This window comes from Falco peregrinus, chromosome 5 (assembly GCF_023634155.1).
Source record: "Falco peregrinus isolate bFalPer1 chromosome 5, bFalPer1.pri, whole genome shotgun sequence".
In the NCBI taxonomy this organism is placed as follows: Eukaryota; Metazoa; Chordata; class Aves; order Falconiformes; family Falconidae; genus Falco; species Falco peregrinus.
In genome coordinates, this window is record NC_073725.1 from 48,576,017 (window position 1) to 48,593,766 (window position 17,750).

Consider the following 17,750-nt stretch of genomic DNA (forward strand, 5'->3'; position numbering starts at 1 on the left):
TTTTCAGATGACAGTTAAGAAAATATAAAAAGATTTATTATTTCTGAAATTTTATTTACTTTGCAACAATTCTGAGACTGCACTCAAGCCCAGATCTAATCATACCAATGTCAACACAGAAGCCTGGTCCTCAGTGCTCAAATCACAGTTTAACACAATATATGGTGAAGCAAAGCAGCAGTTTCTGGACAGACAGTAAGGAGGAACTGCGAGAAGATGAAGTGGAAGAAGGATAAGCATAGAACTCCTCAGATCAGCTAAGGACATGATATTTAAATACAGCCCTTCAAGCCACAGTAAAAAACTTTCCTCAGAAAATCAACTGCAAAGAAAAAAATTGTCAGTGTAACATCTTATTTCCCCACAATGCGCGCTCTATGTTTTTTTAATAAACAGCATGCCAATGACAAGGAGCAGCTAGAAAGCACTCTGGCTTACAGCCTTCACGAATTCTGTATGGGGTATCATCACACCGTAAAGTTCGGACAAAATATGCTGAGGCTTTATATCTTTACAAAACAAGAAAATGAGAATAGAAGAGTTTAGAGAGATATTTTAGCAAAGCACTTGGGATTTTTTTCTTTTTCCATAAAAGACACACACACTCACACAAAAAAAAAAAATCCAAGTACAAGCACATACTCAAGTTTTGCTCAACTGATGGTTACAATAGCAACTTATGAAGGAGAAAAAAGCAGAAAGGGATGCAATACAGTTTTTACACATACAGGTAGCCAAAGAGTAAACAAACTTAAAGAAAAATTTAAGCCTTGGTGCATCACAACCCACAGCTTGCTATAGGAACAACAGCTCTCATACTTGGGAAGAGAAGGAACTGAGACAGACCTCTCCTCGTGAGAAAGCATGGAATAATAATAAGAAAAAAATATATATCTGAAGTTTTACTTCCCTCACCGTAAACGTCCTCTCTTCTCAGGCACTCACATGAAGAACAGTACCCATCAGATTGGCAAAGGCAAGAGGAAATAAGCAAAACTGAAGACTGTAGCTTGTTTCTGCGAAGGCTGCAGTGGATAACAGATTAGGATCTGCCACAGACACAGAGCGAGCAGCTGAGCTCAGTCAGTGAATGAGCAACAACTAAAGAGTCAGAAGGACAACGCTGCATGACAGCTGGGCCACCTGCAGGGCCACCGGCAGGGCCACTCTGCCTCTTCCCTCAGAGCTCAGGCTCCAGCTCCCCGCCTAAAGCAAGGCAGCCACAGAGCCTGGCTGTGAAAAGCATGCCTGGGAGGATGCAAGGAGATCCTCTGGCACAGCTTGTGGGCATGAGCATTAAGGAATAACACAATTACGGTATGAAAATTACAGAGCCTTACGGCAGCATGAAGATACCACTAAAAGTTGAGTGCAGCATCTGGGAGGAGGATAAACACAAAGGCACAGCCAGGACAAATGGACTTATTTGGAGGACTGGAAAAAAAAGGAGGGGGACACAGTACGGGACAATATTGATGAGTACATCTCATGAAGTTTTTGAAAGTTTAGAGTTGGTAGTTGTACTACAAGGTGCAAATCAAGATCAAAGTGCTATCAAGAAACAGAACAGTGGCCCCTGATTTTTTATATCTTTACATATATAGGATATGTGTATATACATACAGGTGACTATGTATGTGCATGCACCTAAAGCACAAGGCAGTTACACGTGACAGCCATCTATTAGCTCTTTGCATTGGATGCAGATAATCAGGAATTGATACAGATAGCGCAACCATGTTGACAGATCATCAGGGGCAGGAGGGTATTACCGTTACTCAGTTTCAACAGGGAAAGCAGTCAAATCGAAGTCGCTCAAGAACCTTGTATTTAGTGTTGGAACACTTTACTACAGGATAAAGCTTCTTCTAAATACTTAAGGAACAAATAATGGTTATGTGCAACACGGTATAAAGTTTTTGTTGTAGCATAAATCATTTCTAAACAATATCCTGACAATCTATCAAGCTGTCTAGAAAAAATGCATATACACTATTAGATATGTTGAACAACCAGATGAAAGTCCAGAAAGTTAACATTATTATTATTTTTATTTTTATCATAGTATTTTACTAGAACATTGCTTTACATTAGCACATTTGTTGCAGCAGTCTCATCACATCGATGACACTAAAAAGGCAGTGTGTCCTCCGATCCATCAAATTTGCAGACTTTGCCCTAGGCTACTTACGACTATTCAAGCTGCAATAAAGGAGTATGTATGGGCTACTGGCATACCGCTCAAGACAGCGCCACTCCATCTCAGTGCTGTACTGGCAATAAGTATTTATAGAGCCGTGTGTAGAGCAGAAAAGTGATTCAACTGAACTATAATCAATGAAAGCAAGAGAAAGATGGCCACTGAATACAGTAGATACCACCAGAAAACATATGTGAAGCTCTGCTCTCCAGCACTGCACTTAAACAGAACACAGGGGAACAACTTAACTGAACCGGATGATCCAATGATCATCCAGAAACCCCAGGCAAACCATTAAAAAAGGGAACAATTAGAACTATGTTAGTTAAATTCATAAAGTAATATATCATTTCAGATTTAAGATAGGAGCTAGTAAGTTCTAATCATGAGTTCGATCAGTAACAGAGTTGAAGCCAAATAAAGTAACATCAAAATCCAACATAAGCAATAATCTCAATTCATTCAGACAGCTCCTCAACTTCCAGCTTTCATTTACAGAAGTGTTTTATCAGACAGAGAACTACAATGAATTGAAATACAGCCTCCAAACACCTCTGCTAGTCTTCAGAGCACCATTGTACACAAACTCTAAGTCTCTATCGAAAGAGTTTACAAAAGAAAACACAGGACAAGCAGATAAAAACTGTTGAAAGAAGAGAAAAAATACAAAAATTAAGGCTGCTTTACTTCTCAACATTCTCTCAGCCATTTCAGTATCAATAATTACCGTACCAACTTAAAAATCAGGAGTCCTCTGTATGCAGCACTAAACAGGCACCCACTAGCATGTAAGGTTTTTGCAAAGCCTTCACACATGAACTATTCTGTGTCTCCGTTCACAGTTTTCACCTCTTCTACACTATTTTCAGCACTATTATCTCCTTTAAAAGATGGGAGAGACCATCAACTGCACACTATTTAAAATACAGAAATACCATGAAGTTAGAGTTCTACAATTTTTTTTTCTCCGTTTCCTACTACTGACATCCCCTATGTTTGTTTGATTGCTTCTTTGCATTAACTTAGCACTTTCATAAAACAATATACCAAAAAGTTAGTGTCTTTCCCAAGAACTAGCTCAGAAGCCATATTAAAATAGAATAAATTAATTTGTATTTGTATTTGTAAGTGTAATCTAATCCTATGCTGCCCAATTACTCACCATCACAGAGAAAAATCTTCAATTCTTACTATCCTGAAAGACTGTTGTTATGTCCAATAGCGTTGTCCTTTAGCATTAGAACAAACTCCACATAAGGGCAAAACTCGTTTCTCTCTATCGCTTTTAAATCAAGCATAACTGGCAAGGCACGTCAGAGAAATATCAGCTGTTTGGGTACTAGATACGCATAGATTTTACTTTCCTTTTTTTAAGCACAAATGATTACTATTCCAGAGAGAGCTGCCTAAAAAAAAAAAAAAAGAAAAGAAAAAAAAAAAAAAGAGAAAAAGTGTTCTGCATTTTATTCTACCGAGTCATACGTTCCCTACCGTTTTGTCACACTGCTGTGAAACAAACGATACTTTCTTTAGAATTCTACGAAATAACAGCACATTTATTCCATAGGCAAGCACTGCAATATTAGCCAACTGCCTAGATTGTAACTAGGTAGAGGCATTCCAAAAGCAGTTTTTTATATTCAGAGTTAAGTGCAAGAACAAGATATGATCAAATACTCTCAAACAAAGCAATTTAAGTTTGTTCTGTGTCTGGAGGTTCCCAACTTAAAACTGACAGAAGCACTGCCAAGTGAGAACACGCAAGTCCCTGGTATCTCCAGCTACTTTCAGTTAAGGCAGCAGTCAGACAAAACACCCCTTCCTTGTCCTAGGGCTGCTTTTCTGTTGAAGCATTTACTCCACCATCCATAAGGTTCTGTTGTCATCCCTGCTGAGGGTGGTATTTTGAACTACTTCAAAAGAAAATGCAGGTGAGACAGCTGGCACCAAAACTCATATTGCACACTAGAAATTACACTTATCTAGATGAAGAAAAAAAAAAAGGAAAAAAAAGAAAAAAATCAATTCCATGTTATGATTTATTCCTTAAGCACTGCAGCTTGAGATTCATTTGAGCTAGCAAGCAGTTCTATCAGGATGAAAGGCACAAGTTTATTAATGAAGTTGATGCCTTGGAAGTTCCACTTTATCATTTTCTGCATGAAATTAAGGTAAGTAGGGGTGAAAAATCATAAGATGGTATTGGCAAATGCAGAATTTTAAGAGTGTTCTAGATGTTTGTTTCAATTCTGAAAGCACAAAATGAAACTGCATGTACCAAGTAAGTAGTCCTGTAGTGTACTCAGCTAAGCATTCAAACACCAGTATTAGAACAAGCCAGTCAACTAAAACTAACTTGTCTCCCACATTATGTTTTTTTGACAGTTGCCTTACATAAATTACACTTGTGTTTGTTGTGGCTTTTTTATTTTTCCAAAGGTCAATCTGATTTGCAGCAGGGATGTTCAGAGGAGCATATAGGCTGCAGGCAGTGTTAGTGGGACACAGTGCCCTCTCATTCTAGGGCACTTACATCCAGAATTACTCGGACCAAGAGGGACAACTATCTGCTAGCTGACTTACATATTAAAAATACTGAGACAGGGCTCATCACAAACAGCATCACTGTGAAGTCAAACTATCCAGACCTGCTGTCACTGGGAAAAGGGGGGGAAAAAGACAAAAAAAAAAACCACCAAAAAAAACAAACAACAAAACCCCACCAAACAACAAAAAAACCAACCCACATCACAAAATAAAAAAAAAAAAAAAAAAAACCAAACAGGAAAAGTACTTCTTAAAGGTTCTAAACAGACAATACTGAGCTAGTGATGTAACTTAGAAAACACTTCAAGCTGTTCACAAAGTTCTAGCAGCAGTTACTGAAATTAAAAAAAAGAATTTGTTTTCATGTTTTACAAAATTCCTTAAATATATAAATATAAAGCTTTTAGTTTCCTGCCATTCAAAGTTATTCTTCATCTCATAATGGGCACATTTCCACATCTACGATCATTAGAATAAAAACATTTATTTTAAGGAGTTGAGATTAAAAAGATGGTACTTAAAACATATTTCAAAATATACATGCCACCATTAATCTGCAAACATGCTTGATTTCTTTAAGAAACATGCGCCTGCATATAATGTGCTTCCCTCCTACTGTCAAATTATTTATTCCTTGGAAAAATGAATTCAATAAAAAAACAGAAGCAAATGAATTCTCAGCCCCACAAAACCAGTAACAGCGATTTATTTTAGAGGTTTAATGTTTGACCAACAAAGTCTAACACTAATGCCTTGCCACCAGTTTTTCAACTAAGTGACAAAGTCAAGAATGCTAAGATCTACAGAAGACGTCTCACATCTTCTAGAAGAAATACACAAAATTTTGTTTTCTCAATTTAAAAAAAAGTTACAACAATCCTACAGAAACTGCAGAGGTAAGACAAAAAGATCTCTTTGCAAGATCTTTACTGCTCAGAATAATCAAAGCAAAACAGCTATCCTAGTGATAATCCCCTTTAGTGCTTCACAGTTTATGCAATAGTCAATTACTAAAGAGGATGAAAGACAGAACTATCTTTGCAAATAGGTCACTGTCTATATTTATAATGATTAAAACCAGCCTGCTGCTAAAAGTAACTTTTAATAAGCATAGAAATTAACATTAAGACAGTGCACATATTTTACTCGTAAATATATTCCAGTCTCCTATGACAGAAGGGGAAGTAACACTCATCAGAAAGTTACTTCATGTAGGTTATGCATTAGCATTACTGAAAGCAGATTTTAATTTTTGCCTGTAACTTTATTCCAAAGTATCATCGTTAAAGATAACACCATTCTTGAAATGATATCTGAACTTACCCAACTCTCCCCCTGTCTCCACCCCTTTCCTCTCTAAAGTCTGTTAGCAGATTTTTACCTGCAAACACTGCCCAAAGCTCCTTTTCAAGAACACTTTTAACAACTTCAACTCTTCTTTCTTGTTCAGGCATGCCTAAATACAAGTTTTTTCTTCAGCAAAACTACTCAGGGTTCTACTGCACACTACTGGGACCTCCCATCTGCTGCTTTCAAGTATTGTCCATTTTCTTCTGCTATAGAATTCTCCTCTTCCAAAATTTTCCTTTTCCCCCCCCATCTCTGGCCTCTCTGAGGAGTATTTTCTGCCCTCCCCGTGGGATCACAACATCACAACTGATACCTTTTTCCTAAAATTTTACTGACTTTTACTGATTCTCACAGCCTCAAGTGCCACCACCGCATCAGTGACTCTTACACCCAGCTATGCACTCCTGAACCATTTCATTCAATTCCAATTCTACCTGCAGTTACTGTCTCCACCAGAGATTTAAATCCGTTTAAATTGGAGCTTGTTTGCCCTCAAGCCTTACTTCCTCTAATTACCTCCAGCCTTCCTACAGTTCAAGTCCATAAACTAACATCTGATCCTTACAATGCCTTATGCACCGGAATTGCACCCAATAGTTGGAATTTCTTTGCATAAAGTGTCAAGAATATTTACTACCCAGTCCTGGTCTTCTTGACCAGATCATTTGCTTACATCTTCATTAGCAAATTCTTCTGCTCATACTGTTGCCCCTCTATCCGTCATTTCACATAATAGTTCAACTGCTAAAAAAAAAAAAAAAAAAAAAAAATCCTTCCTTTACGCAGTACTTTGGAGACTCTGGATCTTCCAGTATTTCCACAGCCAGCAAGCCTATGAGCTAAGACTGTATAGCTGCAGAACCTGCACTTCATTACTGGAAAGGAGAAGGAGGATAACCTTCAGAGAATAATGTAGCCACCTCTTAGAAGAGTCTCTTAACAGAAACATTCCTCTGCATCTCGTACATTTGTACTCAGGATAGCAAAAACACACTGAAGTTTGGGCTAGGGCTTAATACTAGTGTCACCTCAACACACCCCAAAGATCACCTAGGCAAAGGTGTTATTACAAAGGTCATTCTAGCTTCTAATCTTACAAATTTAAGAGAAAACACCTGTAGCTTCGACTTTATTATAATGCAGACTGCACAAAAATGAACTCCACAGCAGGCAGGGGAGGGAGAACCACAGTCAGTCTTGTGATGTGAAATCCTGTTTGTGCGTGAAAGCTGGGAACTTGATGTTCTCACTACAGAGTAAGAGCTATAAAAACAGCTTTCTGAGCCATTAATTTCTGCACAGCTGATTTCTACTAAACAATGCTCATTATTGAAAGAATTTTAAAAAAAACGCGAGGCTGTTCCAGTGAGAAGGCTGGCATTCTGGATATCTAGACTGAGCTAACAGTGACATCAGTGCTACTATTGCTATAATCCCTATGGCTACTAAATGTCAAATATTTTCAGTGTATTTAAAGAGCTTGTGATTGTGCACAATGAGGTTAAGTTACTTCACAGTTTTAAAATACAACAACTGCAAGGTACAGTGGGCATCTGCACTCTTGTCACCCAAGACCACAACAATGGCAAGTTCTTCAGTAGTATCAATCAAAAACTGCCATGCTTTTTCCACAGCCAAAATTTAGCATGTTTAGGATTTGTAATTATTAAGTGTTGTGAAAGCTCCCATTCTTCAGACCTTCCATAACCCAGTGAAGTCTACAAGTATGTGCACAGCTGCCCCACTGAAATCCAAACTTATAAATAGGTTGTAGCATTGAGTCAAGTATATTTGGGAGGATGGGAAGGTGAAAAAAGGGGAAAAGACTAAGTTTCACTGCATCAACAGTCACAAAGTCCAGTAGAAACTGAGCAGCAGGCCACATTTTTCTTATTGACAAAAGACACCCAAGTAACATTAATTTAATGTACTTCAGAGGAGATACATCAAACTATAGTCAACATATAATAGAAGGAAGTGTCTTAAAATACAATGTAAACTTTAGTGTGGTAAACTATTTAAAGTAGGATATACCTTCAAGACATGTTTCTAAAATATCTAATAATTATTTTATCTTTCCAAGTTCTAAGTGGCTCATATCAACTACAGTTAGCTAGGACACTGCTTTAAAGACAGTGCAGGAAAACTGTACAATCTTCATGCTGCACAAGCAAGAAATTACTAAAAAGAAATTAAATTCAGTAATCCTATTTATTCCTTATTATTTGGGGGGGGGGGGGGGGGGGGGGCGGGGCACGACAGGGCAAGTGTTACAATAAAACTGCCATAAAAGATACAAATATTAGAAGCATGAAGTCCCACAACTAAAGAAACTCTGCATTTCAAGAATAAGGCCAAAAACAGAGTAAGATATTGAAAAACTACTGATTGAGTATTTCAATAAATGTGTGTGTATACACATACACAAGCTCATACAGTTCAAGACTACATAATCACCCAATCAATCCTGTATCTTTAAGATCTTCCCACACTCACTCATTAAGCAGCTTTGTCTTAATTGTGTCGTATTAGCAAAGTACCAATTCACAGCTTTCCATGGTAAGATTTTTATTTTTAAAGTTAGCATCAACTTTCATTTGAACATCACGCTCTGTACTCTGAATACATGCTGGCAAGCAGGACATACTATAATGATCAGTTTGTACCCAAGCGACAACAGTTTCACACTACAGAGTAAGAAAGTTCAAGACTAGGGAGCTTTTAACCTTAGAATTACTTTAAAATCATTTAACATCTCCCTACAGAAAGACCGGGGGGGGAGGGGGGTGTGATGCGGGGGAGTTATCTATATACATACATAATTATATGTATGTACATGTACATCATTGGTTCAACAACAAACCTGGATTACAGTAGACTAATCAACTTGGTTACCCGTACCAGAAGTGACCTGATTATCTAAGTCAGAGTGATAACCTTTTGTTGGGGGTGGGGGAGTCCTGTTAAAAAAAAAAAAAAAAATCAAAAAGTGAGAGAAACCACTTTACTAAGGAAAAAGGCAATCAATGCTCTGTTTCAGTCTGAAGTGGGAGTACATCATTCCTGAGATTCTTCCATACTAATTAACAAACTCACATGTTTTAAATTTTAATCCAGAGCGAAGCTGTAAGGAGCAGAACTGGCAAGGCTGACTCATTACAAGCGTCTACAAATAAAATGATCAAGCCAGAAATTAAACTCCATATAAATCTCGAGGGTTCCATTTTAAACTATTAAATCCACTAGTATACCAACTTTCAACTCTCACACTATCTATCCACATACTTGGGAAAAGCTGACAGTAACTAGCACTATTACTTCAATAAGCCAAGAGGTGAAGTGTTACTGCAGTAGGCTTCCTTCCTCTGGAAGAAAATATAACACAAATTCAGTGTCATCTCAAAACAATCTTAATGAAGAACGAACAAAACAGAACATTTCTGTAATGTTCAATCACAGGCTAACGTAAATGGAATTAATCCCCAAAGCCAAGTACTTCTGCAAGGAATAAAGCTATACACATCAACTGTTTAGACTTCAATAACCAGTTCATGCCAATAGGACATTTTACTTAATCTGAATTTATCAGGAACAAATCTCAAAGCAGCAGCAAGCAATTATGGCAATAAGGAAATGAGAGAAAAAAAGAAGAAAAAAACAACAAAAGACACACACAGACCCCTAAGAGGGGCCATTTTTCAGCTTACCTGCACTTGTTCTGTGGAGCTACTACTGAGTTCATCTCCAGACTCCGAATCGTGGTGAACCTTTTCTGAGCCTTCTCCTGCTGAATCACAAGATTGTTCATGTAAAAAGCTCGTCTTCTCTATTTCCAAGAACTCTGGACATGGGAAGTGACCCATGGAGATGGTTCTATACTGATTGGAAACCTTGGGAGACTGCAACTCATTGTTAAGTTTTCCATTGTTTTGGGTAAGGTCCAGACTCAAACCAAGAGTTTGACCAGGGCTATTGTTTGGTCCCAGATTTTGGTTGGCATCTCGAACTAAGCAAGACACTTGAACTGGAGAAGATTTTCCAAAACTAGAAAGCTCTGGTGACTTATTCACATTTTCTGTCGATCTCTGTAATCCATGTGTCAACTTCAAAGCATTATTTGGCAGCATGCTTGCCTGCTTCACAGGTGGCATCAGCGCTTTTCGTGGTATTTCCTTCACATACTGTGCTGGCACATAAAAAGGTTTGGAATTTTCATCTCTTTTGACTTGCCACCAGTCATCATTAGTCTTTTTCACTAAGATGTATTTCTCTCCTTGTTTAATCACAATTTTCTTGTCCTTAGCCTCATACTCATAGTCGTACTCCACTTCAATGTACAATTGTCCTGGAAGGATCTTCCCACCTTTATCAGCCATTTCTATTTGAAAAGATTTCACCTTTTCAGGCAAAAGGTAAGCCACATTCTGTTTCAGAAGTGTTAGTTTCCTGTTGATAATCAGAGCTGTAAGGCAAAAAAAAAAAAGTTATAAAGTGATTGTTTAGAAGCACTTCAGAGGAAAATAATTTCAAAAATACACCTGCCTATACAATTTGTCAACCTCAGACTAATTAATTGATGGAAACATGCAAGACTTTCAGATATCTTTCACAGTGATAAAGCAGAAAGTCAGTAGAACAACTTAGTCACTGATTTAATTCTCCTCTTCACACATGCCTCCTGCTATCAAGTGGCTCATTAAGCCTGTTGTTTCTATTACTAAATAATGTTGATTGATCATTGGGGGCTTGCTGAGGGAACCAGTCTGAGTCAATCCCCTGCTTACACACAGACTTAATTTCTTCATAGAACTGTGTTACTACACTGTTTTTAATAAAAATATTCAAAAGGGGAATATTATTTGCTTATTTTGATTCCTCTTTCACTTCAAGAGCCCCTTCAGAGCACGCAAAACTCCTTACAAAATCCCTGAAATCTTATTTCCAACACTACACCCCAGTCATCAGATTCAACATGGATGGGCTGGCAATCCTTGAACCACCTGCCTAACCTTCACCTAACTGGAGAAGGAGATGGCTGGGGAGCTCTGTGACCCACACTGTCCAAAGCTGCAGATCATGTTGCCTGTGCATCTAGCCGTCGTCTACAAGACAAGTGGTATGATTACTTTATTATTTATTTCTTTAAATTGCTAGTATAATTGCATTATAGAATTTCATCTATGACCACAGTAGTATTAGATTAAAGGATTCAATGTTTCCAAGATACTTTGGTTTCAGTGGTTTAAATTCTGCATACTTCCTTTGCTCTTAAGGGAGCTTTTTGTGGTATTTACCTTACAGAAAGTCTGATCTAAACAAAAGTTCAAAGGCTAAAACAGAAAACACAGACAAGAAACCCAACAACAATGAAACAGGACTACAAAACAAAAATGGATAACAAACGAAAGGATAATACACAAAAATTTTGAAAAGGACTTTCAGCATTTTATAATCCATTGTATCCACACCCATGAACTACAAGTCCTCTCTCAACATATAGTGTCAGTCTCAATTCATGAGTGGATAACCATCAGTCTTGCCAACTTAGACTGAACATAACATAGTAAGTTAGCATAAAATACAAGATTTCTTAATCTTGAAAATCAAAGCAGGTAAGTAAAGGGGAAGATCTCCAGTATTCAAAGAGAATGTAGGAGAATTCAAGTAACATGCTGCCACATTTAATCTTACAAAGATTAAACAAACAAATCTTTTTGGAAAAAAATGCTTGTTTCCCAAATGAGAAAAAATACACAGAAACTTGCAGCTCTGCAAGTTATGACTTTGTGATAAGATTTGTAGCATCTACCCTGCCACAGAGTGGACAAATGCAATTCCATGCAGGCACACGCAAGGAGAGCGAACTCTGCTAAGGACAGAAAAAGCAAAAAAAGACTTCTGGGGAGAACTGAAGCAGACATGCCCAACAGTTCTTCAATTTTTCTTTCACCATTTCTGCTATTTGGTCTGAGCCTTGGGGGGTGGGGGCGGGGAAATCAACACATTTCCCACATAACTGTAAAAAAGAAGCTAAAAAGCTCAAGCATGAAGCCATATAGAAGTGCCCATCTTTAAACTGTGTCCTTCTCTCTCCCACAGTCCGTCTTCTCTTACTTCCAGGAACCATTTCCTACAGGTAACTTGAAAGCTACCACCATTTGCAAGACTTCAAATGGAATCACAAATTCAGACTTAAAATTTTATCAAAAACTTGGCAGAAGGATGGTACCACGTTCAACAAAGCTGACGGAAGGAACACAAAGCAGTACAGAAGAATACTAGTATTCTGGTGTTTACTATAAAATGGTACATTGAAATTCACAGCATTACAGTCTATTTAGAGCCTTGGTACAAAAACTTGTTTACTTGCTGTTCTACATAAACAGGTACTTTTAAGTGCAACTCTGCATTTGGCTAGCAAGGGTAGCAGAAGATAAACAAATTGCAGCCATTCCCACTCTCCTCCTAATTTGGGAAGCTCTGCCATACAATCGTCATTTTTTTCCCTGTTACTAAACCTGACTCCCCTGAACACTTCTTCAAAGCTGCTAACAACCCCTTACGCTTCAAGGTCATATACCAGAAAAATGTGTTTCTGAGTTAGTCTGCCTCTACAGTCTGCTACCTTGGAAGGTGAAATGGAGGATGAGGAGCCATTCACACTGTTTTTCCTTCTCCCACACGGAAACAAAACAAAAACAAAACAAAAAAAAACCCATAAGGCTGTGGTTGCCCATAGGGCTACCAAGTGTTTAAAACCTTGGGGGTTTCATTTCTCTTTGGTCAGTACCATATAACTACTTATTGGGAACACACACTTATTTTTCAAGACAGATAGGTTCAGTAAGTTGCATAAAAAACTCCAGAATTTTAAGAAATACAAGTCAAGTAAGATACAGTAGCTACAAAAATAGCTCTATACCCTTTTGAAGTCAGTTTTGCAGCCCCATCCCTTTAAAAAAACCCAACCAAAACAAAAAAAACCACTATCACCCAACAAAAATAAGTTGCACAATTTTTGTTCTTTCATCCAAGCTGCAAATATCAAGTCAGTAGCAAACATCTGGTAATGCTGAACATATGAACAAAAGGAGACAGGCTATATTCCGTGATTGGCCAGAACACTAGAACAGTTTTATAAACAAGCAAGGCTCTGATTCTCCATCTCAATGGAGAAAAGCAAGTTACCTACAGTACAGGTGAGAAATCCTTCTCAGTAAGTTTAACAAATACCAAGATGAACCCTGTAGGTCTGCAAACAACTACCACTGCCTGGATTTCACAGACCCAAATACATTTTTTTTTTTTTTTAATGCAGCTGTTGTGCCACAGAAGGTAGACTGCCCACTGCAATATCCTTTCAAGGGTCCACCTATCTGTCTCACGGAACTCGAGTTAAAGAGCCATGGAAGCCTTGGCCAAACCTCTACTGCAACGGGCTTAGAATAATTCAGATGTGAATACAGTACTGACTTTTGGAGCACCAACTTCACCTCTGCTGCTAGTCAACAACTGAAGCAATACGGTAGATCAGACCTTGTAACCTCACTGCATTATTTTTTTTCTTTACTATTACCTGTAATGCTGGATGGCACCCACTTTCATAAAGAAGGTTGAAAAACCCTAATCAGAGGACGATAAGCATGAAAAATTGTTTACTTCCACAGAAGACATCTGTAAGCTTTAACACCTTAAATAATGTGGCAATACCCAAATACGAGATTAATAACAACAACTGGCCCCACTAACAAAGACCTAAGAAAACTTATTTATTATTATTCCACCAAAACGCAGACTCGGGCCACACTGTTGTCCCGGTGAAGAAAAACCCGATTACTACAGAGTAACTAATGTGAGGTGGGCTACGTGCCCCTGCGGCAGCACATCGCACGGCTGCAGGGAGCGCTCCTGCTGCCCGGAGGGGACCCCCGCGGCCGGGCGCAGCAGCCCAGCACCTGCCACGCTCGGGAAGAGGATCTTCCCCTGGATACCCGATTTCCGATGGGAACCGTTCCCACCTCTTACTCAGCAGCTAAGGCTGAGTAAGGCTGGCAGCCTCCAGTGTTTGTGGCGGTCTGCTCCTCCTCCTCCTCCCCTCCCCCGCCCCGGGGGGGCGGCGGGGGGGAACGTCGCATCGAGGCGGGGGTCTTGCACACAAAACATTTGCCTCTAGCTAAATTTTAGGGACATCCACACAAAACGAGGCCTTTTCCAAACAGACCCCCATGTGCCAGCTTGAGCCCCTCGGAGGGGCTGGGTTGGGAGAGCTGCAGGCTCGCCCAGAGGCAAGCCTGTCCTAGGGCGACCCAGCCCCTCCGAGGGGCTCAAGCTGGCACATGGGGGTCTGTTTGGAAAAGACCTCGTTTTGTGTCCCCCGCAGCACCCCACCTTCACTGCAGAATGACCCTCACTTCGCTGGTCTTGAAAGAAGCACGGTCCCAACACAGCCACAGAATCCTAAGTGTGATCATATATGATACAAATGCAATCTGATCATGTATCATAGCTAATATGACCACCCCTAACTTCACCATTTCCCCAGAACTCACGACCAAAAATCAGGAGGCACGCAATAGGTGTTCCACATCTTGAAATTATCAGGCACCAAGTATTTTCTTCTGATCTTCTAGAACCAGGTAACTGAGACTGCAGGTACATTAAAAATACTTTTTGGGGTTTTTTTCTTAGTCGTCATGGCTACGGAATTGTTACTTATTTAAAATACAAACAGATAATAAATTATTTAAAATGCCACTGAGGATGTTAACCGATTGCCTTAAAATTCTTCCTGTGACCTTGTTCACGGTGTCCTACAAAGCAGCAGCAGTTGACTTGTGTAATCTTTTTCCATTTTCAGCATCAAACTTCACTCACTACTAAAATGAACCCTTCCGCAGTGCCGATACAGAAATAAACTCAATTACTGAAGCTAAATTAGGATAAGTTCTTAACAGTTCAGGCCAGATTAGATCCCCTGGCTACAGCTCACTAAACTCTAAGATTGCTGCTTCTCCCCGGGCAGTTTTTTTAGGAGTTCAAGCCGTACTGCACAACCACTGCTTGGCAGCCCGGTCCCACAATAACCTCGTCGGAATTCAACCCTATTCATGCCTTTCTTCCCAAGGGGCTCCACTCCTTTCCCGCACAACTTGCTCCTCTGCCAGTACTTGCATGCAGACAACCAGCCCTCACCAGCGCCTGTAAAAACCGCCTTCTACGAAGTGTACATCCACAGCATGCAAAAGTTGTGCAAAAATAGATGCAAAGATGCAAATGCAAACAACAGATATAGACAAAACACGACCGCTTACAAGCTTATGAAAACAAGCTTAATCCTTAACTGTTTCCTCAGAGATTACTAACCCAGCAGTCAAGCACTATTTTCAAATAAAATAGCTTCCCAGCGCTCACACGTCCTTGAAAATTAAAGGCATAATAAGTAACCATTTAATAATTGCCAATGACTCAGAGCACTGAATAAGCGATGCATTTTAAACAACTGTCAGGACAACTTCTCAAGCCACGCTGCAGCACCCCACACCTTGACGAGCTTCCAGCGCATCACCAGCCCACTCGCCCCTCGTTGCGGGCTTTTGTTAAGTTGCCGACTCCAAGGACCGGCTGCAAACAGCGCGGCAAACCCGCCCCGGCCGCCCCCACCAAGCCCCCCGGGGCTGCCGCGCTCAGGTTAACCCAGAGGCGCCCAACGCCCCGGCTCCGCGGGGCGCCCGGGGAGGCCGCCCGGGAGAGGCCGCCCAGGCGCCGCTGCCCGCCGCCTCCCTTTGTCTCCCGCCGGCCGCGGCCCCCGCAGGTGAGCGCCGCTTGCACAAGGCGGGTCGGGCGGCCCTGCCCGGCCTCCGCGCCGCCCCGGCACCGCGGGCCCACCGGCAGCGCCCAGGTGCGGAGCTGCCTCCCGCCGCCGCCGCCGCCGCCGCCGCCTCGGCGCTGCCGGCGACGCCTGGGGAACGAAGCCGCCGCCGCCACCGGGGGCACCGCGGGGCGGCGGCGCCGCCCAGAACCCCCGCCGGCCGCCTGGCACAGGAGGCGCTCCCCGGCGGCGGCCCGGCAGAGGGAGGGCGGCGGCGAGGGGCCGGGGCCGCCGCGGCGAGCCAGTCCCGGCGCGGCCGTGCCCGTGCCCGTGCCCGTGCCCGTGCCCTCCGCAGGGCCGGGCTGCCCTGCCCGATTGTCCCGGCGGCGCCGCGCTCCTCCCCGCCCTCCCCCTTCCTCCTTCCCCCGCGCCGGGCCGAGAGGCGCGGCCCCTTACCTGCCTCGGCGGCGCGGCCGGGCCCAGGCCCCGCTTCAGTCGCGGCCGCTCCCGCTCGCTGCTCGCCCTCCCCGCCAGCCGCTGCCCCGGCGCCCGCCCGCCCCGCGCCCAGTGTCAGCTCCGGGGCACGGCGGCGTCACCGCTCCCCCGTCACGTGCCGGGGGCGGGGCGCGGGGCGGGGCCAGGCGGAGGTACGGGGGGTGTGGCGGGGGGGCGGGCGCCGCGTGCCCCGGTTCCCGCCAGCCCCGGACGGCCAGGCAGCGGTGGCGCGTGGGTCTCGCCCCGCCCCGGCGCGGTGCGGTCAGCGGGGTGCGCGGGGCCCCGCCCGCCCGGGCACCTCGCGCTTCGCCGTGCGGCCGCCGGGGCCGGAGGCGGGTTCGCCGCGGGGTCCCGCGGAGCCGCCCTCGACAGCGTGCCCGGGGGCCCGGCGCTGAGCCCCGGCACCGCCCCCGCCGCCCGCTCGGGGGCCCGGTCTCGCCGGCCCGGCTGGAGCTGGGCTCCGCGGGAGGCCGGCCCGGCAGCCCCCTGCCCGGCGAGAGAGCTGGGGGGGGCCGCAGCCCGGCGGGCGGCGCGCGGCCTGGCCTCCGGCGGGACGCAGCTCCCGGTGCGGAATGGGTGAGCGCACGGGTGACCCCCGGCGCCGCCCGCCGGGCTCGTCCTCTGCTAAAGCAACCCGGGGCCGCTGCCCGGGCGAGAACCGCCCCGACCCCCGTGGCAGAGTCGGTGCCTCGGCCTCTCCGTCAGTAGCAAAGAGAACAGACGGACGGAGGACAGGAGCTACAGCCCTTCCTCGCTGCAACCGGGGCTCACCGGTAACGGAAGAAACCGCCATTCTTAAACAGTCTGACCAAACAGAAATAACAAGAAATAGCCCTATCCAGTTATTCCCAGTTAATTTGCTTGGCATATCTTATTATGCTGGTAAAAGTTGTCAAACATCCAGTTTGGGAATGCTTAACATGGCCTTCACAGCATTTTCAAATTGTAAGGAATCTTATTTTTCTCTTTCAAAAAATAATGATATCCCGTCCTCGTGGTTGCAGAGACAACCTTGAGAGCGTGAACTGGCCGTAGCGGATCCAGTGCTATCTGAACGAATCTGCAAACATCCTGCAACAACGGCACCAAGATGTGCAAACTGTCTGCCTTCTATTAATCTAATCAAGGCTAATGTTGGCCGTAATTTTCTTTGATTATTGTAACACACAGAAGGAGGAAGGAGATAGTAAAAGGTGGGGAAGAATGAGTTTACCAAAGCGAAAGGCGATGAGAAGAGACCTGAGGAGCGCAAGCAGGAGAAAGGGACGAAAAAGGTAGAAATTGCATCAATAGTGCAGCTGAGCACGTGGGCACATTTTCATATTGAATGTTATTTCCAATACCAATATT

General features: G+C 42.9%; 1 protein-coding gene across 13 annotated transcripts in view; it reads right to left on the reverse strand.

The window, feature by feature from the left end:
- Nucleotides 1-16,510, reverse strand: part of ARHGAP12 (Rho GTPase activating protein 12) — a 77,855-nt gene extending 61,345 nt beyond the window's left edge. For 9 of the 13 annotated variants that reach the window (XM_055804173.1, XM_055804172.1, XM_055804170.1 and 6 more), the window contains exons 1-2: nt 14,647-14,910; nt 9,805-10,559 (exon numbers count right to left, since the gene is read on the reverse strand). In XM_055804173.1, the coding sequence (XP_055660148.1) occupies nt 9,805-10,559; nt 14,647-14,755 (864 nt within the window). In that variant the 5' untranslated portion in view covers nt 14,756-14,910. Of the gene's footprint in view, nt 1-9,804; nt 10,560-13,673; nt 14,290-14,646; nt 14,911-16,361 lie in introns of those variants that run through there. The other 4 variants (XM_055804171.1, XM_055804167.1, XM_055804169.1 and 1 more) reach the window with 3 other exon arrangements.
- Between the last annotated feature and the right edge of the window lie 1,240 nt (nt 16,511-17,750).